This window comes from Scyliorhinus torazame, chromosome 1, assembly GCF_047496885.1.
Source record: "Scyliorhinus torazame isolate Kashiwa2021f chromosome 1, sScyTor2.1, whole genome shotgun sequence".
NCBI classification, from domain to species: domain Eukaryota; kingdom Metazoa; phylum Chordata; class Chondrichthyes; order Carcharhiniformes; family Scyliorhinidae; genus Scyliorhinus; species Scyliorhinus torazame.
The window spans coordinates 274,266,299-274,293,399 of NC_092707.1; the positions used below are offsets into that span (position 1 = coordinate 274,266,299).

The 27,101-nt window shown below is 47.4% G+C and overlaps 1 protein-coding gene across 9 annotated transcripts in view; it reads left to right on the forward strand.

The window, feature by feature from the left end:
- The window catches only part of LOC140421442 (1-phosphatidylinositol 4,5-bisphosphate phosphodiesterase beta-4-like), a 677,584-nt gene that overhangs the window by 592,250 nt on the left and 58,233 nt on the right, over positions 1-27,101 (forward strand). For all 9 annotated transcript variants that reach the window (XM_072506170.1, XM_072506171.1, XM_072506164.1 and 6 more), the window contains 2 exons: positions 4,019-4,094; positions 7,795-7,970. In XM_072506170.1, the coding sequence (XP_072362271.1) occupies positions 4,019-4,094; positions 7,795-7,970 (252 nt within the window). The remainder of the gene's footprint in view (positions 1-4,018; positions 4,095-7,794; positions 7,971-27,101) is intronic.

The window sequence follows — 27,101 nt, forward strand, 5'->3', positions numbered from 1 at the left end:
AATCTAAAAAAGCAACCCCCCCCCGTACATAAATAATAAATTAACATTAACACCCCAACTTAACACAACAGGTGTATACACCCCCTCAGACCCTCCAGTGTAAATAACATATACAAAAATAAAGTAAACCCCCCCCCCCAGCCCCCGAGCTGCTGCTGCCATTGACCAATGTCTACCGTTCTGCCAGAAAGGCTAAGAACGGTTGCCACCGCCTAAAGAACCCTTGTACCGACCCTCTCGAGGCGAATTTCACCCTCTCCAATTTAATGAACCCTGCCATATCGCTGATCCAGGATTCCACGCTTGGGGGCCTCGCATATTTCCACTGAAGGAGAATCCTTTGCCGGGCTACCAGGGACGCAAAGGCCAGAATTCCGGCCTCTTTCGCCTCCTGCACTCCCGGCTCCTCTGCCACCCCAAATATTGCGAGCCCTCAGCCCGGTTTGACCCTGAATCCTACCACCCTAGACACCGTCCTCGCTACGCCCTTCCAAAATTCCTCCAGCTCTGGGCATGCCCAGAACATATGGGTGTGATTTGCTGGGCTCCCTGAGCACCTAACACACCTGTCCTCACCCCCAAAAAACGGCTCATCCATGTCCCGGTCATGTGTGCCCTGTGCAGCACCTTAAACTGTATGAGGCTGAGCCTCGCGCACGAAGACGAAGATTTCACCCTCCCTAGGGCATCTGCCCACGTCCCCTCTTCGATCTCCTCTCCCAACTCCTCCTCCCACTTACCTTTCACCTCCATCACCGAGGCCATCTCCTCCTCCTCCTGCATCACCTGGTAAGTTTCAGAGATCTTCCCCACTCCCACCCACCCCCACGAGAGCACCCTGTCCTGTACTGTGTGTGGCAGTAGCCGCGGGAATTCCACCACCTGCCGTCTGGCAAACGCCCTTACCTGTAAGTACCTGAAGGTGTTCCCGGGGGGAGCCCGTACTTCTCCTCCAGCTCACCCAAGCTCGCGAACTTCCTGTCCACAAACAGGTCCCCCAACTTTCGTATCCCTGCCCTGTGCCACCCCGAAAACCCTCCACCTGTTCTTCTTGGGGCGAAATGGTGGTTCCCCCATAATGGGGTCCACGCCGAGGCCCCAACTTCCCCCCTATGCCGCCTCCACTGCCCCCAGATTTTGAGGGCCGCCACCACCGGACTCGTGCTATACCTCCTTGGAGGGAGCGGCAGCGGTGCCGTTCCCAGCGCCCCCAGACTCGTACCCACTCAGGACGCCGTCTCCAGCCTCTTCCATGCAGCATCCTCCCCCTCCATCACCCACTTGCGCACCATCGTCGCATTGGCGGCCCAGTAGTACCCACAGAGGTTGGGCAGTGCCAGTCCCCCCCTATCTCTACTCCGCTCCAGGAACACCCTTCTCACCCTCGGAGTCCCTCGCGCCCACACAAACCCCATTATACTCCTGTTAACCCGCCTGAAAAAAGCCTTTGGGATAAACACGGGGAGGCACTGGAACAGGAACAAAAACCTTGGGAGCACCGTCATTTTGATTGACTGCACCCTACCCGCCAGGGACAGCGGCAACGCGTCCCACCTCTTGAACTCCTCCTCCATTTGCTCCACCAGCCTTGTGAAGTTAAGCCTATGCAGGGCCCCCCAGCTCCTGGCCACCTGGACCCCCAAATATCTGAAGCTCCTCTCCTCTTAGTGGGAGCTCGCCAATCCCCCTCTCCTGGTCCCCTAACTGAACTACGAACAGCTCGATCTTCCCCATATTGAGGTTGTACCCCGAAAAGTCCCCGAATTCCCTAAGGATCCTCATTACCTCTGGCATTCCTCCCACCGGGTCTGCCACATACAGCAGCAGGTCGTCCGCATAAAGCGACACCCTATGCTCCTCCCCACCCCGTACCAACCCCCTCCAGTTCCTCGACTCTCTCAGTGCCATAGCCAGGGGTTCAATTGCCAGTGCGAAGAGCAGGGGGGACGGGACACCCCTGTCTCGTCCCTCGGTGCAACCGAAAGTACTCGGACCTCCTCCTATTTGTGGCCACACTCGCCATCGGGACCTCATACAACAGCCTAACCCACCTGACAAACCCCTCCCCAAACCCAAACCTCTTCAGCTCCTCCCACAGATACCCCCACTCTAACCTATCGAAGGCTTTCTCAGCGTCCATCGCCACCACTATCTCCGCCTCCCCCTCCCTCGCCGGCATCATGATAACGTTCAAAAGCCTCCGCACATTCGCGTTCAACTGTCTCCCCTTCACAAACCCCGTCTGGTCTTCATGGATGATCTGCGGCACACAATCCTCAATCCTCGTGGCTAAGACCTTCGCCAGCACCTTGGCATCTATATTTAGCAAGGAAATTGGTCTGTAAGACCCACATTGCAAGGGATCCTTGTCCCACTTCAGGATCAAGGAGATCAGTGCCCGGGATATCGTCGGGGGTAAAGCCCCCCCCTCCATTGCCTCATTAAAGGCCCTAACTAACAGCGGGCCCAACAGGTCTATATATTTTTTATAGAACTCGACCGGGAAACCGTCTAGCCCCGGTACCTTCCCCGCCTGCATGCTTCCTATCCCTTTGATCAGCTCCTCCAGCCCAATCGGGGCCCCCAATCCCGCCACCAGTCCCTCTTCCACTTTTGGAAACCTCAATTGGTCCAGGAAACGGCCCATCCCTCCCTCCTCCCATGGGGGCACGGATCGGTACAATTCCTCGTAGAAGTCCTTGAAGACCCCATTGATGCCAACCCCACTCCGCACCACGCCCCCTCCCCTGTCCTTAACTCCCCCGATCTCCCGAGCTGCGTCTTCTTTTATATTTCTAATGCATTGTGGTCCCTTTTCCATTGGGAAAAATACCACAACGCATGTGAACAGTTACACATTGCTGGCCAATGTATGAGTCAACTTACCTTGCCGAACAGATCCCTGTGATGAAGCACTGCATTAAAAATATGTCTACAATACAGCACCTAATAGTGATATTGAAGATGTGAAAACATTTTAAATTTACCTTTCAAAATGTTCATTTCTTCACAAAATCTGAAACCTGGCATGCTTTCCAGGCTTTTTAGAAGGCTTCCAAACACCTTACCACCAAATGAAAATGGTGCGCTTGGGGGGGGGGGGAAATCTGATTTCCATCCCCCATTTAAAATGGGGAACCTGACCTCAGTAGTGGGCCCTCATTCCTGACCTCCAAAAAGACCAGAGGAAAACGGCACAGGGTCTGGGATGCGTAAGAAAATCAAATTTTCCATTTATAAAAAAAAATCAAAATGTGGCCAACTGTGCAATCACCATGTCCAGATACAAGTTCAGCCCGATGTCTTCAATCTTGATGAGACAGTAGTTGATTCTATAACGTATGGACTGATCATGTGGGAGTGCCCATATGAAACAAGCACACAGGCCTTAAATTAGTTGGTTACGCAATGCCCGTGTCAGTTTTAAGGATGTAAACAGCGTTTTGATGACTGCTCTCACCCAATATCTTGTCTAATAATAATAATAACTTATTGTCACGAGTAGGCTTCAATGAAGTTACTGTGAAAAGCCCCTAGTTGCCACATTCCAGCACCCGCTCGGGGAGGCTGGAACAGGAATTGAACCCGCGCTGCTAGTCTTGTTCGGCATTACAAGCCAACTGTCTTAGCCCACTGTGCGAAACCAGCCCCTCTATTGGTCTCAACACACTTCCAGGTGATCTAAAATGTTAGATTCACAATAATATTCAAATGTACTGTAGGGTCATTAATAATGTGTTGAACTGTCACGAGTGCACTGCCCTGAGGGTGCAGAATAGTCCCAGAACTCTTAAATATCTTATCCCAACTGTTTGCCACCAAGGAAATGATCCAGGGATTCAGGCTGCAAAATTGTTAAGGCCAAGAAGCTCCCTTTATGTGAGCGCAATAAATGATTACATCTCTTAACAGGCTTTACGTTCACTCACCTAAGATGAGCCTACGCATTGATTACTCGTAACCAGGCGCAATACGATAGAAAATTATTAACATTCACTCAATCTTCTTTATTTTTCAGAGAAAATAATTGTACTGATTTGAAGAAAGAAACAGAAGTCAAAATAGAAGCACTTTCTTCAGACCACAAGACAAAGGTATTGCAAAGATGCAATTTAAACTACTCTATACAAAATTTCTGTACTATATGATGTATTAGAATGACCAGCAATGTGGATTAGGGCTGAACTTGCATAAGATAAGAATGCCAATGTTAAGACAGGAAATAATTTGGTGTTTTGCTGAAAAAAAACACACACTGTCGAAGCTTTTCGTCTTGCGTATGCCAGGACAGATGCAAAAACGCCAAATTTCAATGGGAACAGTAGTTTCTACTGCAAAAGATAAGGGTGCTGATTGGTTGACAAGTCGACTTTGGTTGAGGTACTGCCATGGAGAGTGCACCAGAGAAATTTCTGAAGCAGTATAGCTTGTTGCTCCCTTGGAAAGTTGGCATTCTTGCATCCATCCTAATGGGTGCAAGATGAGAAGCTTTGACAGTATGTCTCTTTTCTCATCAATACTCTGCACTACCACATGAAAATTTGTGCTTAGGAAGGACTTGACTCTGGAAATTATTGGTGTGTAATCTATATGTTGAAAGTTTCACGTACGATTTTCATTAATGCCCAATTAAGCAAAGTTAATATGCTCCAAACACTGCCTTCTCTGCAAGTTGACGATTAGATTTACATGCAAAGGTTTTGTGCAATATTTAAAATAAACTGAATCACTTGGAAAGAAAATTAGTGGCAATCTTAAATTTTATTCACCAGAAAGTTAGTTCAGATGATCTCAAAATCGGTAAGCATACCAGTAAATTCACAAGGCAGAGGAGGTGCAATTATAATTCTTTTGGCCATTGATAACTGAGAATGTCTTTCTCATTTTGTCATTGTTTCTTACCTTGAAGGTGAAATCACCAATATTTTTTACAGAACTTTGTAGCTTAGGGCACTTCTATGACTTACTTTTGTCCGTTAATCTGAGTGTTGCTTGTCTACTTTAGGAAACAGCTGTGTTGAATTACCAGACAAAGGAGTTTCATACTAAGATGTTAATGTCATACGTTACAACAGGGGTGAGAGAAGTGTGCAGTTTATCTCACCCCAATAAACAAGCTCAACACTTAAAGCTAATCTCTGCCATGTGATTTCCAGTAAATCACTAACTTTTGCCTTTAAACCAGTTTTATTTCATCGATGAAAATAATTGCAGTGCAAACAAGCAAACAGTTCTCCCCAATCAAGTGCCATGCTGGTCAGGTGATTCCTTGGAAAAGGCATGCTTCCTCCCAGTCCAAAGGTAAACTTATGGGGCTGGATTCTCCGCTGTCACTATTCTCTGTTGCGCCGGCAGCGCACCTATGCCTGGGGATTTCCCAACGGCGTGGGGCTGTCCAAAGGGGGAAACCCCATTGGCGAGTTGGTGGGACGGAGAATCCCACTGCCTGTGGGGGCACGGCGCATCAGAAAAATGGTGCAGTGAGGCGGCAAATCCCGTCCATGACCTTTTTATTCAAAAAAATCCAAGTCTCCAAATAATGTAACAACCCTCCAAATTTTAAAAAGACAAATACAGCTCATGAGGATATAGTTTTCTGAACACGTGACACAGCTTTTTGCAGACACTAGAGTCTACTTGACATCTCTACAGGGGACAATTGAGATTGGTAATCTAGCACGGAGTGTGTTTCATAGACATCGGAGCACTGACGTTCAGAACTGTTGTGAGGGGAATATATTTTAAACGCACAGACTGATCTTCGACACCACATTTCAAAGAGTGGAAATTTTCACATTGATAATCCTGCTGAGAGTTTTCTGAAACTCCCGAGGCTTGAATAAATTCCAGCTATTCTCATCATTAGATGGCTCTGATTCAAAAAAGGATTGGGAAATCACAAACCGTAAAGTATATTTTCATCGTGGAGTGATGTGGAATGATTTTCAAATCACATGCTATTGCTATTTGTATCTTGCTCATTCTGTCTCACAAATTTTAGGAATATTCATGCTGTTTCTCCACAACTTGTGGGACAATCTAAAACTAGGAAGTTACTATTTAAATCTAAGAGGTCACTCATTTAAGAGGTCCAAAGATGTGGAGATTAGGTGGTTTGGCCATGCTAAATTGCCCCTTAGTGTCCAAAGATTAGTTAGATGAGACTACGGGGATACGGCGAGGGAGTGGGCCTGTGTGAGGTGCTCTTTCAGAGGGTCAGTGCAGACTTAATGGGCCAAATGGCCTCTTTCTGCACTGTATGGATTCTATGATTTAAGAAGAAGGTGAGGAGACATTTTTTCTCTGAGGGTCATGAGTCTCCGAACACTCCTTTTCAAAAGGCAGTCAAGGAGAGTCTTTGAATATTTTAAGGCAGAACTAGACACATTCTTGATGAACAAGGGGGTGAAAGAGTAAGCAGGAATTTATCAGTGATCAAAAGAAGGAGACATTGGGTTTGGTCATAGAGAAAGGTTCTAAGGAGGCTCTTAAAGGAAGAGAGGGAGTGGTGGAGATACCAAGAAATTTAAGGAGGAGATTTTGGAGCTTAGGGCCCAGATTGCAGAAGGAACAGTTGCTAATGTTGAGATTAAATAAATTTGGGATGCATATGAAAATCGTGTGAATCTTGGAATAGCCTGGATGCTGGGAATTTCTTCCTTTTCCAGAAAATAGTGAGCCTCTGGAATGTATTGGCAATTGATGTGGCCGCTGTCAAATTCTTGATGTCAAGAGGGAGGGAAATGAAATGAAAATCGCTTATTGTCACAAGTAGGCTTCAAATGAAGTTACTGTGAAAAGCCCCTAGTCGCCACATTCCGGCGCCTGTTCGGGGAGGCTGGTACGGGAATTGAACCATGCTGCTGGCCTGCCTTGGTCTGCTTTCAAAGTCAGCGATTTAGCCCTGTGCTAAACCAGCATATGTGGAGGAATGCAGAGTTGTCAGTGGGTGGTAAGGCTGGAGGAGGTCACGGTGTGTGAGGCAATCCAGCTGTTTTTTTTAAATCTAAGTACCCCATGAATTGATTGCTGCCCCTGCTCTTATTGATTGGTTCTTTTGTATTTCAAACTGTAGATGTACCTCATAAACTGTTCCTATTAATTCAGTAAAAACCACATTCCTGCGGATGCTGAAATCTGAAACAAAAACAGAAAATACTGGGGACACTCAGCAGGTCTGACAGCATCTGTGGAGAGAGAATGGAGCTGACGTTTCAAATTGGATGACACTTTGTCAAAAGCTTTTGACAAAGCGTCATCCAGACTCGAAACGTTACCACCCATTACATTCGATTAGTATTTTCCATTGGGTGCGCAGGACTGTATTTTCCATTTTTAACTGTGGGAGAGTGTGTAGAGTACAGGTTTGAATCTTAACACGGGAGTGAGAGCATCTTGCAGGCGCCACATGTTGTCTTGAAATGGGAAGACTCACAAGCTGGTGTCCGATTTGTCACATTTCTGATTTCCAATCTGTTAAACACAGTAGCCTTGACATTCTGTGGGAATTTTCCCATTTTTCGGGAGACGAGAAGCACAATAGAAACAGTGTAAATGGCGTTCCAGAGGTTTTCCAGAACATTGTGATGCTGCAATAACATTCTGTATTAACACCATACTTTGTATTGTACTCTGTGACATTCTTCCTTCGACAAGTATAAGAGATTGTTGCTCAGCAGACGAAGGAATGGTCGGAAATGATAAATGTACATTGATGGCACAACCTAAAATTCCAATTGCGCCAGTATTCGCATTCCGATGGTATGTAATCTGTGACATTCTTCCCTCCGACAGGTAAAAGAGATTGTTACTCAGCAGACCAAGGAATGGTCGGAAATGATAAATGTACATTGTGCCGAAGAACAGGAGCTAAGGGATCTTCACCTGAGCCAGCAGTGTGATTTGTTGAAGAAACTGCTCATCAGTATGCATGAGCAGCAAAGTCAGCATCTTAAACTTATCCACGACAGGTACGTACCAAGGTTACGCAGCTTTGTTCCAGTATTGGAGTGAGTGGGGTGGAAAAGCGCCCGTGGGCATCTGTCAACACCATCGCCCGCTTGGTTGCCGCTGCTTCTCAAAATTTTAGCCAGGAGTAACAGTGGCAGCTGCTGCAGATGTGCCTCGCCAAATGAACTTCAGTGAATCCTGTAATAGGCATAGAATTCTTACAGTGCAGAAGAATTCCATTCGGTCCATCGAGTCTGCACCAACCGTCTGGAAGAGCACCCTACCTCGGCCCACTCCCCCGCCTTACCCCCAAAGCACCACCTAACCTGCACATCTTTAGACACTGAGACACGGAGCACCCGGAGGAAACCCACGCAGACACGGGGAGAACGTGCGGACTCCGCACAGATAGTGACCCAGCGGGCAATCGAACCTGGGACCCTAGCGCTGTGAAGCCACAGTGCTAGCCACTTGTGCTACCGTGCTGCCCTATCCACTTGTGCTACCATGACTGCACCTTCTCTCCATGTCTGCATGGGTTTCCTTCGGGTGCTCCGGTTTTCTCCCTCAGTCCAAAGATGTGCAGTTTAGGTGGATTGGCCACGCTAAATTGCCAATAATGACCAAAAAGCTTAGGCGGGGTTATTGGGTTACAGGGGTGGGGTGGAAGTGAGGGCTTAAGTGGGTCGGTGCAGACTCGGTGGGTCGAATGGCCTCCTTCTGCACTGTATGTTCTATATTCTATGTTTTAACCTCAAGGTCAGAATTGAACCCTGGTCTGTGAGGCAGCAGCGCTAACCACTGTGCCACCATACTGCCCTGTAATAATGAGCAACGGCAACCATTGCGTTGTTGATCATTGTTATGGCAACACTGGATGCTTAGAATTGCCTGTGTACAATGGATGTTGATACACTTGGTAGGATTGACTTTTAAAATATTAAACCAACAACACACTGCACCCCCCCCACCCCCGCTCCTCCACCCCTCTCTTAACTAATGGTGGAGGTGGCAGGGGGAAGGGGTAGGATGCCACTTTTGCAGGGAATTCAGTCATTTTCATGATCCTGAAGTCCATATGTACTTTGCAGGCATTGGGGTAGTTTTTGAAGTGTAGTCATTGTTGTAATATAGGCAGTTTGGCTGCTTAGTGTAAGCGAGGAGACCACCAGGAATCTGCCTCCACCTCTCTCACCAACAACCCCCAAACAAAGCTCCTGAGGTTGACCTCAGGAAATTTCATGGAATCAGCACCAGACTGAATTGATGGATAGACATTCTTATCTGCCATATGTCCAGTGATGTTCCTGGCACTCAGTCAAATCTAACACCGATGACACATGTAGAATTTAGCATATATCTCCACATCAATTAATAAAGTAAATCTTGCTATTTCAATCCTGTAATATCCCACACGGAACCTACGGGGTGGGAATGCTTATCTTACCCATGCTCTTTGTGGAGTATGAGCTCGCCCGGTTGGGGATGTATATAAGGTCAGCCGGTAAGTCACCAACCAGAGAGGAGCCCAGTTGGGGTTGACCAGGTAGTGTATATACCATTTGTGTGAATAAAAGCGTGTTCTTACTTTACTCAATGTGGCCTTCCAGAGTCCTTTACCTCCTCGTCTGAGCCACCTCCTTGATTTTCTGGACCCAGGTTTGGATTTGTTTGATGTGCCATGCCTCTGTTTGGGTGGTTAAGCAGTCTTTAAACCAGCTCATGGCACTTGTGGAGCAACGCTTTAACCAGTAATGTTGATAACCGCTCAACGGTATCGGTTTAATACGGCAAAGAGGTCCACTGGCGAGTCTATCATCAAGTTCTGACCTCGGTTACGGAAATTAGCTGAGTTTCGTGATTATGGAACTGTTTTGTCTGATATGCCCCGTAATCGCTTGGTCTGCGGTACCAATAATATGGAGACTCAGAAAAAGCTCTTGGGCAAAGTCTCCCTAACTTTTCAGCAGGCGCTGCAGATCTCCCTGTCCCAAGAAAGTGCAGAACGCGGCGTACAAAAGTACGAGAGATGGAGGTGAATATTTTGGGTGTCACTGAATGCCTCTGCGATTCTGGCTTCTGGGTGAAGAGCTGGCCGTCGAGATGTGTGACAACCCCAGACTCGGCTAAGGAGATTCTTGCCCGTATGCGACGCCGGTCTGAGCATACCAGCAGGCGGGGAGCGCTCCTGGTGCCCCGGTGGAAGTAGGCACAGCCCCGGGGCCGGGCCTTGCATCTCGATGACCCAGAAGAGGCAGAGGATGAGACTAAGATGGCAGCGCCCTGTGTGGCCCTTTTTCGTGTTCCGATACAAGTGAATGGTCATATGCTCCAAATGGAGCTGGTTATGGGAGAGGCCGTTTCTGTGGTGGTGGAGAGCATGTTTGATCTTATCAAACAGGGAGTGCGTACTTTGTCTTTGGCTGACACGGCGGCTCGTTTGGCCACTTTTACAGGAATGTGACTAAATATTGTGGGGTCCACCCTCACTCTGGTGGTTTATGGGCTACAATCGCTGTGCCTCCCCCTCATTGTTGTGTAAGGAAATGGCCCGAGCCTGTTGGGCCGCGATTGGCTGCATGCACCAGCTGCAGTTGGATTGGCAACACATCCTTCAAGTGGGGTCTGGTGTTTGTGACCGGAACTGAGGGAATTCCTGGAGGTTTTCCAGCCTGATTTGGGTACGATGAAAGGAGCCGTGGCCAAAGTTCAGGTGAACCCAGAAGCTCAGCCCTGATATTTACGTGCCCGCCCAGTTCCCTAAGCTGTAGTGGAGAAGATTAACACCGAACTTCAGTGTTTAGACAGTTTGGCCATTATTTGGCCTGGGCGTTTCGCTGATTGGGCAGCGCTGGTGGTCCCCGTAATGAAGCCGGAAATAGAACATAGAACAGTACAGCACAGTACAGGCCCTTCGCCCACGATGTTGTACCAACCATTTATCCTCATCGAAGATCAACCTAACCTACACCCCTTCAATTTACTGCTGTCCATGTGCCTATCCAAGAGTCGCTTAAATGTCCCTAATGACTCTGACTCCACCACCTCCACTGGCAGTACATTCCACGCACCCACCACTCTCTGTGTAAAGAACCTACCTCTCACATCTCCCCTATACCTTCTTCCAATCACCTCAAAATTATATCCCTTTGTGACAACCATTTCAGCCCTGGGGAAAAGTCTCTGGCTACCCACTCTATCCATGCCTCTCATCACCTTGTACACCACTTTCCAGTCACCTCTCTTCCTCCTTCGCTCCAGTGAGAGAAGCCCTAGCTCCTTCAACCTTTCTTCATAAGGCATGCCCGTCAGTCCATGCAGCATCCTGGTAAATCTCCTCTGCACCCTCTCCAAAGCATCCACATCCTTCCTATAATGAGGCGACTAGAACTGAACACAATATTCCAAGTGTGGTCCAACCAGAGTTTTATAAAGCTGCAGCAAAACCTCGCGGCTCTTAAACTCAGTCCCCCTGTTAATGAAAGCCAACAAACCACACGCCTTCTTACCAACCCTATTAACCTGGGTGGCAACTTTGAGGGATCTATGTACTTGGACCCCAAGATCCCTGTGTTCCTCCACACTTCCAAGAATCCTGCCGTTAACCCTGCATTCAGCATTCAATTTTGACCTTCCAAAATGAATCACTTCACATTTATCTAGGTTGAACGCCATCTGCCACTTCTCAGCCCAGCGTTGCATCCTGTCAAAGTCCTGTTGTAAACTGCAACAGCCCTCAACACTATCTACAACTCCACCAACCTTTGTGTCATTAGCAAACTTACTAACCCATCCTTCCACTTCCTTATCCAAGTCATTTATAAAGACCACAATGAGCAGAGGTCCAAGAACTGATCCCTACGGGACACCACTGGTCACCGACCTCCAGGCGGAATACTTTCCATCCACTACCACTCGCTGTCTTCTTTCGGCCAGCCAATTCTGTATCCAGACAGCCAAATTTCCCTGTATCCCATGCTCCCTGACTTTCTGAATGAGCCTACCATGGGGAACCTTATCAAATGCCTTATTGAAACACATATACACCACATCCACTGCCCGACCTTCATCAATGTGTCTTATCACATCCTCAAAGAATTCAATGAGGCTTGTGAGACATGACCTGTCCCTCATAAAGCCATGCTGACTATCTTTAATCAAACTATATTTTTCTAAATAATCATAAATCCCATCTCTCAGAATCCTTTCCAGTATTTTGCTCACCACAGACATAAAACTGACTTTTCTGTAATTCCCAGGGATTTCCCTATTCCCTTTCTTGAACAGGGGAACAATATTCGCCTCCCTCCAATCATCCGGTACTACTCCAGTGGAGAGTGAGGATGCAAAGATCATCGCCAATGGCGCAGCAATCTCTTCCCTCGCTTCCTGTAGTAACCTTGAGTATTTCCTGTCTGGTCCAGGGGACCTATCTATCCTGATGCTTTTCAAAGTTTCCAGCACATCCTCCTTCTTAATATCAACCTGTTCGAGCCTATTAACCTGGTTCACACTGTTCTCACGAGCAACAAGGTCCCTCTCTCTAGTGAATATTGAAGCAAAATATTCATTTAGGGCATCCTCCACTGCCTCAGACTCCAGGCACAAGCTCCCTCCACTAGCCCTGATCGGCCCTACTCTCACTCTGATCATCTTATTTCTCATGTAAGTGTAGAATGCCTTGGGGTTTTCCCTAATCCTTCCCGCCAGGGCTTTTTCATGCCCCCTTCTGGCTCTCCTAAGTCCATTTTTGAGTTCCTTCCTGGCTACAGTCTGCAGCCTGTGACAGTCCACCTCTGTGATGACTATAAATTCACGGTGAACACGGCTTTGAGATTAGACCATTATCCTTTACCGCGCTTCAAGGATTTGTGTGCACTATTCGCCAGTGGCTGTACATTTATGAAACTGGACATGAGCAACGCTTATCTACAGCTGGAGCTCAATGAATCCTCACGGAAGATACATCACAAATATTACACACAAGGGACTCTGAGTACATGCGGCTCCCGTTCGAAGTATCATCAGCGTGTGCAGTCTTCCAGCGTGTCAGGGAGAACATCCTGCATGGTTTGCCACACGTTGCAGTTTACTCAGATGACGTGTTAGTCACAGGGGCCACTGAACAAGAACATTTGCAGAACCTCGAGGTGGTGCGTGTTTCATGCAAAAGAAGTGGTATATTTGGGATATCAGGTGGACCGAGATGGCCCACACCCAATTACCGAGAAGGTACGGGCAATCAAAATGACGCCCGCACCGCAAGATGCTACGGAAATTTGCTCTTTTCTTGGACTAGTAAATTTCTATGGGTGATTTATTCCAAATTTGGCTGCTGTCACTTGCTCTTGAAGAAGCGCCAGCCTTGGACTTGGCTGTGTTTGTGACTGAATGCAAATCAACCCTGTACTTGTCAAAGTGCAACATCTGGTACTATACAGTTGGCGACAGCTACCAGGGGAGTTGAAGGCATTCTCCTGAAAATTGTCAGAGCTGACCATGGAAGATGTGTCCTCCTGGGTTGTTGTCCTGGCGAAGGGACAGACTATCGTGTTGAGGGACCTTTACAACGAATACCCTGCAGTGTCCAAAATTAAGATGCTGACGAGAAGCTACGTCTGGTGGACAGCAATATCGAGACGTTGGTCCAGCCGCGCTCCATCTGTCAAGAGAATCCGAAGCTCCCTGCAGAGGCACCCCTACACCCTTGGGAGTGGTCGTGGTGCTCATGGGCCCATGTGCACGCCAATTTCATGGTCTCTTGGGCTCGATGTTTCTCATTCTGTTGGACACCCACTCAAAGTAGCTGAAGGTCTTCAAGGTGGCGTTGATCACTTCCCGGGCAACCTTTGAGTGATTGCACGTTTATTTTTCCACCCACCGGACCCCTGAAGTACTCATGGCCAATAACAGGGCCTCTTTCACAAGTGAAGTGTTTGCCGCTTTTGTGACAAGCAACGGGATTTTCCGTGTTCGCACTGCCCAATACCATCCGGCTTCGAATGGTTTGGTAGAGAAGGCTGTGCAGACTGTTAACCGAGGGTTCAAGAAACAGACGTCTGGCTCGATGGGACACAAGATTGTCAAGATTTTTATTCCCATACAGAACCACACCCCACAGAGTAACTAGGGTAGCTCCCGCTGAGATGTTAATGGGTCGTAGGCTTCATACATGACCGAGTTTGATTCTACCAGACATCGGCGCAAAGGCATGCTGGAACCAAGATTTGCTAGGGCATTGCCCAATTTGACATTGTCCTCTTCCACACTTCACACCTGACGATGCAGTGTTTCATAACGTCAACGATGGTGCTCGTGGCTATCTGGATTGTGGTCAGTCAAACGGGATTCTGACCAAGTTCGGGTCTGGGAGCAACTAATGATACAATGACTGGATTACATTTGCTCACGGAGGTTGCTCCCTCGTGAAGTGCCTGGAAAGAAGCCTGTCCTGGATCCTCCGACTCCACTGTTGAACCAGCTTGCTGTGACGCCTCCAATCTCTCTTGATGCCGGTATACCCGACGTTGCGTCTTCCGATTCCGAAATTGAGACACAGACCTCTGAGGTCTTGGATATCGACTCGGTAGTTCAGCCGCCTCCTGATGATCGACCGCCAAGATGTTCCTGCTGCAGACGCCGTACACCAGAGAGGTATACGCTGACTATGGTGCATCAGCTCCATGGTGACTTGCCGGGACCGAAGGACGGCGACATCCTCCGCCTGCTCCTTCTCCCCCTCATCGTTCGTCAAAGGAGTTTTCAGACTTTGGGGGAGAGGATTGTAATATCCCGCACAGGACCTACAGGGAATGTTTGTCATCCTTCTGCTCCTTGCAGAGTACAGGCTCCCTGCTAGGGGAGGGGTATCTCAATTAACCAATGTGTATACGGTTGGCCAGTAAGGCCCCGGCAAAGAGGAACCTGGCCGGGATCTACCAGTTAGCGTATATCTCGTGTGTGTAAATAAAACTTTGTTCTTTCTTGGTGTGGACTCCCTGTGTCCTTATTAAAATTCCCACTTTCCAGAACCTGGTCCGTTGGGGTAGCACGGTAGCAGCATGGTTAGCACTGTGGCTTCACAGCGCCAGGGTCCCTGGTTCGATTCCCCGCTGGGTCACTGAGCGGAGTCTGAACGTTCTCCCCATGTCTGCATGTGTCTCCGGGTGCTCCGGTTTCCCCCCACAGTCCAAAGACGTGCAGGTTAGGTGGATTGGACATGCTAAATTGTTAAATTAGTGTCCAGAAAGGAGAGGTTATTGGGTTACGGGGATAGGGTGGAAGTGAAGGCTTAAAATAGGTTGGTGCAGACTCGATGAGCCGAATGGCCTCCTTCTGCACTGTATGTTCTATGTAACCTTGTTTCAGCATTTCAGGTACAGATCCAGGTACCTTTTCAATGAGTTGGGCCCTTCAGGTTCAACCACCAACTTAGGCAGTGAATTCCAGACACTCATCACCATCTGGGTGAAAAAGTCTCTCCTCATGTTTCTCTCTAACCCTTCTACCAATCACCTAAAATCAATGCCTTAGTAATTGACCCCTCAGCTTGGGGAAACCAATCTTTCCTGTCTACTCTGACTGGGCCCCCTCAGAATTTTGTTCACCTCAATTAGGTCACCTTGTTCTAAGGAACAAAGGCCTAGCCTATCCAATCTCTCCTCATAGCTGCAATTTTCAAGCCTTGGCAACACTTTTGTAAATCTCCTTGGCGCTCTCTCCAGAGCAATTATATCTTTCTGTAAGACCAGACTGGTACGCACAACTCCAGCTATGCCCGAACTAACATTTTATAAAGTTCCATCATTACATTCCTGCTTTTGTATTCAAAGGCTCTAATTCAAGGGCAGCATTCCATATGCTTTCATGACCACCTTGTCCACCTGTCCTGCCACCTTCATGGATCTGTGGACATTCACTCCAGGGTCTCTCACTTCCTCAATCCCTCTCATATCTTGTTTATTGAGTATTCCCTTGCATTGCTTTTCCCTACCCCCAAATGCATCACCTCTCACTTTTCCTGAATGAATTGCATTTGCCACTTCTCGGCCCACTAAACCAAACCACTGATACAGTTCTGGAGTTGACAGCTATCCTCTTCACTATCAATCACTATCAACTACACGGCCAATTTTTTGTCATCTGTAAATTTTCCAATCATGCCATCCATTTTTGAAATGTACAAATGGGGGGCCGCCAGAAGTTAAAATTCTGGTAGGCACGTGTATTATCGCCTTTAAAAGTAAAAAACTGCAATTCTTCTATGCTCCTGTGTATATATATTTTTTAAAACAGCAAACCTGAAATGTATTCCAGGGTGGCTAATTTATAGAAGGGCTGTGGTTATGTTAATGAACCACCTGAGATTATTTCTGCTGTTAGACGTTATCTCAATCGCACTGTGAAGTGCTTTATAGCATGCTCCAGACACACTATCCTGTGTTCGTGCTATGTTCAACAATGGTGACAATACACACAGGAGACAGATTAAGTCCCCTGAAACAACAAATGTTAATCTATCAATGTGGCGGAACATCAAAGTAATTACTCTTTGGAACTGAGGTGAACCAATCACATCACATTATGTGAAAATCTACCCTGTCTAGTCTCATGTGCAAAGGTAAAAGAGCACACTTCAGACAGAAGTAGTTTTGAACCCCAATTTCTGTGGTTTTGACTTCATCTATTTGAGGATTGGAAGGGGGGGTGGGAGGGGGGGGAGGGGGCAGAGATGAGCCTTCCTGCTGTTTCCAAATGAACAGGATTGTCCTGACTCAATGGGGTAGATTCCCATTAGCGCTGTGTGGCCAATGATCCAGTGGAACATGTTGCATGTCCTACTTGCAACCCACCTGACTGCCTTTAATACATCACGCAGCACTCACTGCTTTGCAAGTTAAACGCATTGTGAATTAAATTAGACTTAATGGGAACATTTTAAAATGACTCATGCCAAGGTTGGTGAAATCGGGAAAAATCCCAAAATGTAACAAATCATAGAACATGAATTTTTCTCTCGAGACACAGTGGCCCTTAACTTCCTCACCCGGGCACCATGGAAGTGCTACCTGGGCACCCTGGCACTACCACCTGGATGTCACCCCAGCAGTGGCAGGGTGCCAGGCTGGTTGTTCCAAGGAGCCCGAGGGGTATCATGCCTGTGCCAGGGATCAGGCCCGGGGGAGCTCTGCCCTGATGAGGTGCGGTGCGGGAGACTCGTTGACCATATTGATGAGTTGGGGCATTGGAGGGGATCTGGAGGGTGCAGTGTGGGGTCCAGAGATTGGGGCGCCATTTAAAAATGGCGAGCGGAGCTCGTTAGTGCAGGTAATGGGACTCAGTCTGGCCTCGGCGGGGCATTCCTCGCCATCGCCCAGAAATGAAGCAGAGTCCCATTTAATAATGTGGTCGTTCTCGGCACTGCCAGCGCCAGGAAACACCAGCGAAACGCGCTCAACACGGGACTCTGTTTCATTTCCATTAAATCGCACCCTATATTTCCAAGTCAGCAAGGCATTGGTTTTGGAGGGGAACTTGCAGTAGAATGAGGATGTAATACAACAAATAAAGTTTATGACATATGTCCATTAAAAGTCAGTAATTCATGATATATTTCAAACTCACCCACACGATTGATCTTAATCGCTTAGAATGACTGGACCTCGATATGGATTTCTGAGCCCTGGGGCTTGAATCTTGTACCATTTCCCTGAACTTGATTTCTCCTCTTGGTCTACTCCATGTATATTGGACTTCTGCAAATTTGAGACAAGCAAAGTTGTACCACTAATGTTTGTGCGTGTTCTAAAGCGTCTTCAATGCTGGGAGCATCCGCATTTCTATCCAGTGTGTCGGAGAGATCACAAAAGAAGCTAGCTTAAAATAATTTGCTTCGGAGTGTTCAAACCTTGAAAGTTCTGAGTAAAAGTCCTGCATTTAAGTCTATTTCTCTAATCAGAATCTGGTCAACCTCTGTTTCAGACAATTGAATTATTTTTTTGCCTTCAAACTGCGTATTCAGTGGAGATTGTTAAATCATTTGCGTGTGGAATATAATTCTCAAAATTGTATTTGCTACTGATTGCAAGTTGTTGCTGAAGCACAAATTGTAAGGTGGAGTCTTTCCAAGTTTCCATATGTTCTGGCAGAGGTGGGGGCTTGATTCTGCTGCCTGATTGCAAACCTTCATTCAAACTCTATATATATATATATATATATACACACACACACGCACACATAGGAGCTTTTCTTTTCAGTTTCCTTCCTTCCCCTGTACAAGCGGAAATCACGTGTCAAAACATTGGTGGCTTCTAATTCCGAGCTATGATATCCACACCTGGCCTCGGGACATCTGCCCTGTTACAGCATGTACTCCTCATCTCAGATCCACTATTCCCCAGTTTCAGCTTCGCACTCGTCAGCCTCACAGGGACCATCCATCAGAATCTCCCCAACTGCGTAACAAGCCAAGGCCGTTCATTCTTGGCAGTCAGGCATCATGGGATACACATGGTCCTTTTCTTCCCAGGAGCACCGCAACATAAAGCAAGTAATCATTATACTACCTTTTGCATCGTCAGATCACTCCACAGTCAATGAATTACTTAAGTATAGTCGCCAATTTGCAAGCAGCAACATTGCACAACAGGGATGTGATGAATGACCAGTTAATCCATCTTGTTGGTGAGGATAGAGGGGTAAATGTTGACCATGGCACCAATACAGCACCCATCCTCTTTATGTTTCATGGAATCTTTTACACCTATTAAACAGGCAGACAGGGCTTCATTTAATATCTCATTCGAAAGGTGGCATTTTTAAGAGTGTAGCTCTACCTCAGTGCTACACTGAAGTGTTAGGATGGATTATGTGCTCGTCGGACATGAACCCCTGGTATTACGGCTGGAACTGACATTTAAATAACCAAACGTCATCAGGGAAATGAGAAAGGAGATTGTCCGTACCTGGCATTGGGAGGGAAAGCCTGATCCCCACACACAAACCGTCCAAGGTTCAAATTGGAGTTCAGGATGTGGCTTTTAAGAGGAGCCAGGATGGAGCGCAGAAGTTTGCCATCAGCTTGTAGAAAGAGGTGGGCCTTTTGAGATTAGCTGTTGGAGAAAGAAGGAAAGGGTGAAGATGGGGATGTTATGGCTGTGGGGTTAGAGATTTACGGCCATGGAGATTGCTTGTACCGGCAGCCATCAAGTAAACATATTCAGTTGCAAGCTTATTCAAGTGACACTACATTAAAATAAGTTACTTTTAATCTCAATGCCTTTGCCATAATAAGAATAATGAATAATAATAAGTGGTTGAAAGGCCATAATCTAATCCAAGCATTTAAATTGCATCTCCAATTATAGTATGAAGCACGTGTGTTTTATATCTGGGAGATCAATTGGTTTATAACTTTGAAAACCCTCCATTCTGTTTGTTGGCATTTATATATACACTTATGAGTATAACTCCAGGAATTGTTGGCCATGGAAGGAAAGTTCATTATACAGTTCAATAGGCTGAGCTCAGGAATTCTGCTACCATTTCCCCCAGTACCCCACCAAAAGGGAGTAATAGTGTGGGTGTGAAGATACGCTACTGATTGCTCATCCCTGACTGCTCTGATGGAAATACGTTTTTTTAAATTATAAATAAATGTACAGTATCCAATTCTTTTTTTTTCCAATCAAGGGGCAATTTAGCGTGGCCAATTCACCCACCCTGCACATCTTTTTGGGTTGTGTATGCGAGACCCACGCAGACACGGGGAGTATGTGCAAACTCCACACGAATAGAGACCTGGGCCGGGATCGAACCTCGGTCCTCGGCGCTGTGAGGCAGCAGTGCTAACCACTGCGCCACCATGCACCTAATGGGAATAAGAGTTAACCACAGCCAGAGTATCTTTAGCATTTTTATTTTCAAAACTTGCGGATGATACAGAACTTTCCAAACATTGTGAACTGTGATGAGGATTGTGTAGAACTACGAAAGGACATAGTCGGGTTGGTGGAATGGTGAACAAGTGACAGATGAAATTTAATGCCGAGAAGTGTGAAGTCATTGATTTTGGCAGAAAGGATACAGGGAGCTAATATAAAACAAAAGGGTACAGGTCAAAAGGGAGTGCAGGAAAGGAGAGACCTGAGTACGTAAGTCATTGAAGCTGGCAGAGCAGGTGGAAAGCACAGTTTATTTTTTTTATAAATGTTTTTTATTGGATTTTAGAACAAAGTATATTTGCCGTTATGTACACAGGATATAATAAATATATATATATAGGTAGGCATCTGTTTGTGCCGGACAGACCATTCCGGAGGGCAATCCTCGAATGGGTCTGGTGCCGATGTTGCCTCTCGCTTCTCCCAGATGGATTTTGCTGCCGTTGTCTTCTCGTGCTCACTACCACTTCAGCCGGCCCTCCCGTCCCCCGCCTGTATTCTCCTTTTTCTCTGTTCCTGTGGATGTCAAGTTGGTTAAGGTTTCCCTGCCCCCTCTCTCTCTCCACCCTGCCCCCTCTCTCTTCCCCCCCCCCCCCCCACCCCCCTGTGGTTCGCCTTTCCTTCCTCTTAGATTGAACTGTCGTGCCCCCCCCCCCCCCCCCCCCGGTCTGTCTCTCCCTCTCATGCTTTGACTGCTTTCCCCTGGTTCTTGGCTGCCTGGCTATTCTTCTGCTTGTTTGTTGACCACAAACAAATCCCGGAACGATTGGGTGAATGGCTCCCACGTTCTGTGGAAGCCATTGTCTGACCCTCGGACGGCGAAGAGATTTCGAGAGGTCGGACAGCCAGTCTGCAGCTTTGGGTGGTGCTGCTGACCGCCAGCCGAACAGGATTCTACGGCGGGCGATCAGGGAGGCAAAGGCAAGGGCGTCCGTCCTCCTCCCCAGGAATAGATCTGGCTGGTCTGATACCCCGAAGACCGCCACTTTCGGGCATGGCTCCACCCTCACCCCCACCACTTTGGACATTGCCTCGAAGAAGGCTGTCCAGTACTCCACAAGTCTGGGGCAAGACCAGAACATGTGGGCGTGGTTAGTTTGTCTAATGCTTTGAAAAAGGTCTTGGGGATGTAGATCGGGATGGATCTGAATAGGAAGAGGTACCTGGGCAGCACGTTCATTTTGACCGTCTGGACTTTCCCTCGTGGGGAGAGTCCAAACAGCACAGTTCATAATGTCTACAGTATCCAAGACTACTTCAGCAGGAGCATAGAGTCTAAAGGCAAGGAAGATATGTTAAAATTGTATAGAACATAGTTTGATCTCAATTCGGAGCATTGTGTCGAATTCTTGGCGCCATATTTCAAGAGGTATGTGAAGGTGTTAGAGAGTGCAGAGAAAATTCCCATGAATGGTTCCAGGGATGAGGAGCTTAAGTTATGTGGATATATTGGAGATGGTGGGACTATTTTCCTTGGAGAAGACAAGGTTGAGAGGAGATTTGATCGAGGTGTTCAAAATCATGAGGGGTCTGGACAAAGTGGATTGGGAGAAACTGTTCCCATTAGTGGAAGGACTGAAAAACAGCTGGCTCTGATTTTAAGGTGATTGGCAAACAAAAATGGAGACAAGTGGAGAGATATCTTTGCTCAGTGAACGTTTAGGATCCAAAATAACCACCCGAGTGAGTGATGGAGGCAAGTTCAATTGAGGTATTCAAGAGGGAATTGGATTGTTATCTGAAAAGGAAAACTTTGCAGGGTTACAGGGAGAAGGTGAGGGAGCAGCATTGGATGAGTTACTGCTACTGAGAGCCGGTACAGATATAATGGTCCAAATGTCCTCTTTCTGTACTTCCGCAGTTCTGCGATTGTGTGAAAACTCTCTCTCGGATCAGCGGGAGGGGGCCATTGGAACGTTTCCCAGTCGTCCTCTTCCCCCCCCCCCACCCCCCCACCCCTGCACTAATTGACTGAGCGGTAGACAGGTGAAATTCAAATGGGGCCTGACAATTAAATTCTGCCTGACTCCCGTACAGAATGGCCATCCATTCCTGCCAGTGATTAGAATTGGCCCGTGGTGTGGGACCTGGCTCACATGTATGCCAGACCAAGTAAGGGTGGCAGATCCCTCATCTGAAATACATTAATCAGCCTGCTGGGTAACCCAGAAGCTTCCAGGGAGGCTTTTTTCTGCTGCTGGCCCATAAAATACAAGATTCCCTTTCAAAAATCGGCATAATATTGGGAGTGAAATAGCAACGGCATGAAACTCCAAGCAAAATGAATATTAGCAACAAAACAAATGTTGGAGAATGTAGCTTTGATCGTCATGAGAATATAAAATGACTGCAGTTGCGAATTCAGTAAAATTAAAGGTTTTGCAATTAATGACCACTGACAAGAAACCCAACAGATAAGCAAGTTGTTTTGGAGAATAAATTTGTTTTGGAGAATAACTTTTCTTCAAATCATTGAAAGGGTTACCTTTGAAACTTGGCTAGAAGTGATTGTTGTAGGCACTTCCTTGGTTCTAGAATTTGTGTTCAGTGAGCTTTCGACCATTTTCATACTAGTGCCGCAGGGTTGCAGCCAGCCATTTGTACCCACATTGTAAAAAGATGTTTCTCGGTCAATTCATCACACTGCACATTGTAATTGTAATTTTCACTAAAGAAGAAAAGGTAATCTGCCTGATTAGACAAAAGTGTCTTTGATCTAAAGGTACGATCTTATTTCAATCAGCGATGGTGAACCTGGGATTTACATGAGGGAGTAGCCAGGTCGCATTTATTTGTGAAGGAGCACTTACTATTCCGAATATTGATGCCTTTGTTGTTCAATGTGGTTTATTTTGGTGCTGCTAGGATACCAGATCTCATAAATAACAAGCACCTCTTTATAATAGACCAAACAACACAGAAAAGGAGTATGTTACAGTGCCTCAACCCATCTTCACAAGAAAGCATGAGCCCAATATTATGCAAAATAACCATTCAACAGATATAACCAAATGTGCCGTCAGATCTTAGCAATATAAAATTTAACATTAGATAGCTAGGATGGAGGTTTGTGCTTACCTACGGCTGCAGGGTTCTGTACTAAGCTTATTAAAGCACAGTTCCAATCACGGGAGGCTGAAATGTAGTCATATACTAAAATTAGCTGGTACTTTGGCTTTTAAAATATATTCTGTGTAATCTTCCACATATTTTAACATTAATTAAGTGACTTTTTTCTTCAAAAAAGGCAGAATCTGTATCATTTTCTACGCCAGGGATCCGGGTTTGATTCTGTCCTCCGGATCGCCGGTGTGGAGTTTGCATGTTCTCCTCGTGTCTGCGTGGGTTTCCTCCCACAGTCCAAAGATGTGCAGGTTAGGTGGATTGGCCATGCTAAATTTTCCCTTGGTGCCCATGGATGTGCAGGTTAGATGGGGCCATGGGGACTGGGGGGTGGGGGGTGTGGGGGGGGGGGGGGGGGGGGGGGGGCCTGGGTAGGGTGCTCCTTCAGAAGGTCAGGGCTGACTCAATGGCCCAAATGGATTCCTTCTGCAGTGTAGGGATTCTTTGCATTCTGTGGGGCCTTTGTTTTTCTGAGTATTTTATCCAGGAGAATAATAGAGCGAAAGAAAGATGAGACTGAGACCGAAGCCGGGAGGATAAAAGAACGCGAGAAAGAACCAGACGAAGAATGGAGCTGGAGATAAAAGAGGGCAGGAAAGAGCAAAGCTGTGGACGGAGCCAGAGAGATAAAACTGTGAGAAAGAGCGAGACAGAGCAAAGCGGGAGATTAAAGAGCACAGGAAAGAGCGAGACTGAGAGAGGCGCCAGGAGGACAAAAGAGTGCAGGATAAGAGAAAGACTGTGGGCAAAGCCAGAGAGATAAAACAGTGAGAAAGAGCAAGACTGAGAGAGGAGCAGGAAATAAAAGAGCGCAGGAAAGAATGATACTAAGAACAGAGCCAGGAGGATAAAAGAGCCTGAGAAAAAGTGAGACTTAGAGAAGAGCAGGGAGGATAAAAGAGCACGCTTAAGTGCGAGACTTGAGAATGGAGCCGGGGAGATAAAAGAGCCTGAGAAACAGCGAGACTGAGAGTGGATGAGCAGGCTGGCCATGGCACTATGGTGCAGGAAGCTGTTCGTGGGAGAAACAAACAGGACTCTGGCTCTTTGCTCTAGAAAACAATGTCAATCCCCCTCACAAATTGTCCTCTTCACTATATTGTACCATTGCTGTTTGCTCTCCCCACTTAAATAGCTTCCTGTACCATGGTGCCATGGCCAACCTCTGCTGATGCTGCTTTCAGTCTCGCTATGTGGATCAGGATTATTGATCTGGACGCTGAAATCACCCATCTGCAGAGAACGCAGTTGTCTATTATCCCCCACTAATTAACTGTGCTAGGACTGGGATGTGTGTTCTCACAAGCTGCATATCAAGGGAGGTCAAGAGGGCTTTCAAGTAGGCCGGGGGTGGGGGGGGGGGGGGGGGGGGGATTCAATGCAGGAGAACCGAATTGTAATAACGGTAACGAGGGTCATAAACTAGCAGGAAATGATAAGGAAATACCCAAGAATACACCAACAGTCAAGACTTGATGTTACAAGGATAGCAAAAGGACAAAACAGTGGGCGCGATTCTCTGCTCCCGCACCAGTTGGGAGAATCGCCTGTCGCGCCATTTTTCCACGTGACGCCAGTCTGACGCCCTCCTGGGATTCACCCAAGCGGCAAGAACGGCCCCGTCGGGTTCTGCGCGGCGCAGGCCGGAGAATTGCCCAAGACACCCAAAATGGCGATTCTCCGCTATCCCCGCTATTCTCCAGCCCGGGTGGGCTGAGCGGCCTGCCCAATACGACGGGTTCCCACCGGCGCCGTCCACACCAGGTCGCTGCCAGCGGGAACAGCGCGGGAACGCTGGGGGGACGGCCTGTGGGGTGGGGAGGGAGTTTCCTGCACCGGGGGGGGGGGCCTCAAATGGGGTCCGGTCCGCGATCGGTGCCCATCGATCGACGGGCTGGCATCTCTGAAGGAGGACCTCCTTTCCTCCGCGCCACGCAAGATCCATCCGATATCTTCTTGTGGGGCGGCCTCAGGGAGGACGGCAACCACGCATGCGCGGGTGACGCCAGTTACGCAGCGCTGGCCGCGTCATTTACGCGGCGCTGGCCTCGTCATTTACGCAGCGCCAATGCCCGGCGCGCGCTGACGACGCTGCTTTCGCGACACGCCCCCCGAGTGCAGAACTGGGCTGAGAAGTGGCAGATGGAGTTTAACCCTGAAAAGTGTGAGGTTGTCCATTTTGGAAGGACAAATATGAATGCGGAATACAGGGTTAACGGTAGAGTTCTTGGCAATGTGGAGGAGCAGAGAGATCTTGGGGTCTATGTTCATACATCTTTGAAAGTTGCCACTCAAGTGGATAGAGCTGTGAAGAAGGCCTATGGTGTGCTCGCGTTCATTAACAGAGGGATTGAATTTAAGAGCCGTGAGGTGATGATGCAGCTGTACAAAACTTTGGTAAGGCCACATTTGGAGTACTGTGTACAGTTCTGGTCACCTCATTTTAGGAAGGATGTGGAAGCTTTGGAAAAGGTGCAAAGAAGATTTACCAGGATGTTACCTGGAATGGAGAGTAGGTCTTCCGAGGAAAGGTTGAGGGTGCTAGGCCTTTTCTCATTAGAACGGAGAAGGATGAGGGGCGACTTGATAGAGGTTTATAAGATGATCAGGGGAATAGATAGAGTAGACCGTCAGAGACTTTTTCCCCGGGTGGAACAAACCATTACAAGGGGACATAAATTTAAGGTGAATGGTGGAAGATATAGGAGGGATATCAGAGGTAGGTTCTTTACCCAGAGAGTAGTGGGGGCATGGAATGCACTGCCTGTGGAAGTAGTTGAGTCGGAAACATTAGGGACCTTCAAGCAGCTATTGGATAGGTACATGGGTTACGGTAAAATGATATAGTGTAGATTTATTTGTTCTTGAGGGCAGCACGGTAGCATTGTGGATAGCTCAATTGCTTCACAGCTCCAGGGTCCCAGGTTCGATTCCAGCTTGGGTCACTGTCTGTGCGGAGTCTGCACGTCCTCCCCGTGTCTGCGTGGGTTTCCTCCGGGTGCTCTGGTTTCCTCCCACAGTCCAAAGATGTGCAGGGTAGGTGGATTGGCCATGATAAATTGCCCTTAGTGTCCAAAATTGCCCTTGGTGTTGGGTGGAGGTGTTGAGTTTGGGTGGGGTGCTCTTTCCAAGAGCCGGTGCAGACTCAGGGGGCCGAATGGCCTTCTTCTGCACTGTAAATTCAATGATAATCTATGATTAATCTAGGACAAAGGTTCGGCACAACATCGTGGGCCGAAGGGCCTGTTCTGTGCTGTATTTTCTATGTTCTATGTTCCTCGCGGCCCCGCTCCTAGCCCATTTTCGGGCCTTGAATCGATCGCGATCGGGGCCGTTTTGCGCCGTCGTGAAACTCAACGCCGTTCACGACGGCGTGGGCACTTAGTCGCGGGAGCGGAGAATCGCGCCCTATAGGTTCTGTATCTGAATGTGTGTGGCATTCATGACAAAGTAAAAGAATTGATAGTGCGTATTGAAGTAAATAACAATGATCTGAATGCCATTCCAAAGACATGGCTGCAGGATGACAAGGAGTGGGACCTGAATATTGAGGAGTATACCACATTCAAGAAGAGTAGGAAGCCTGGTAAAGCTTTCGGGGGGGAGGGGGTTTGCACTGTTAAGGATTGCATTGGTGCAGTATTTAGTGATGACCTTGTTTCAGAAGATCAGATATAGAATCGGTTTGGGTGGAGATGAAGAATAGTTGGGGGAAGTAAGTCACTTGTGGGAGTGGTCTGGAAGCATAACGTTAGTATGCAAGTAATTAAGAAGGCTAATTGAATGCTATCCTTTATTACCAGAGAGACATTAAATCTAAAAGTATGGATTTTATACTTCAGTTTTACACGGCATTGGTGAGACCACATCTCAAATACCAAAAATAAGCAGTTTTGGTTTCCTTATTTAAGGAAAGGTGTAAATGCATTGGAGGTGGTTCGGAGGAAGTTTACTGGATTGATACCTGGAATGAGTGGGTTTTCTTATGAGGATAGATTGGAAAGGCTGGGCTTGTTTCCACTGGATTCTAGAGGAGTGAGGGGTGACTTGATTGAAGTATATAGGATCCTGAACGATCTCGACGAG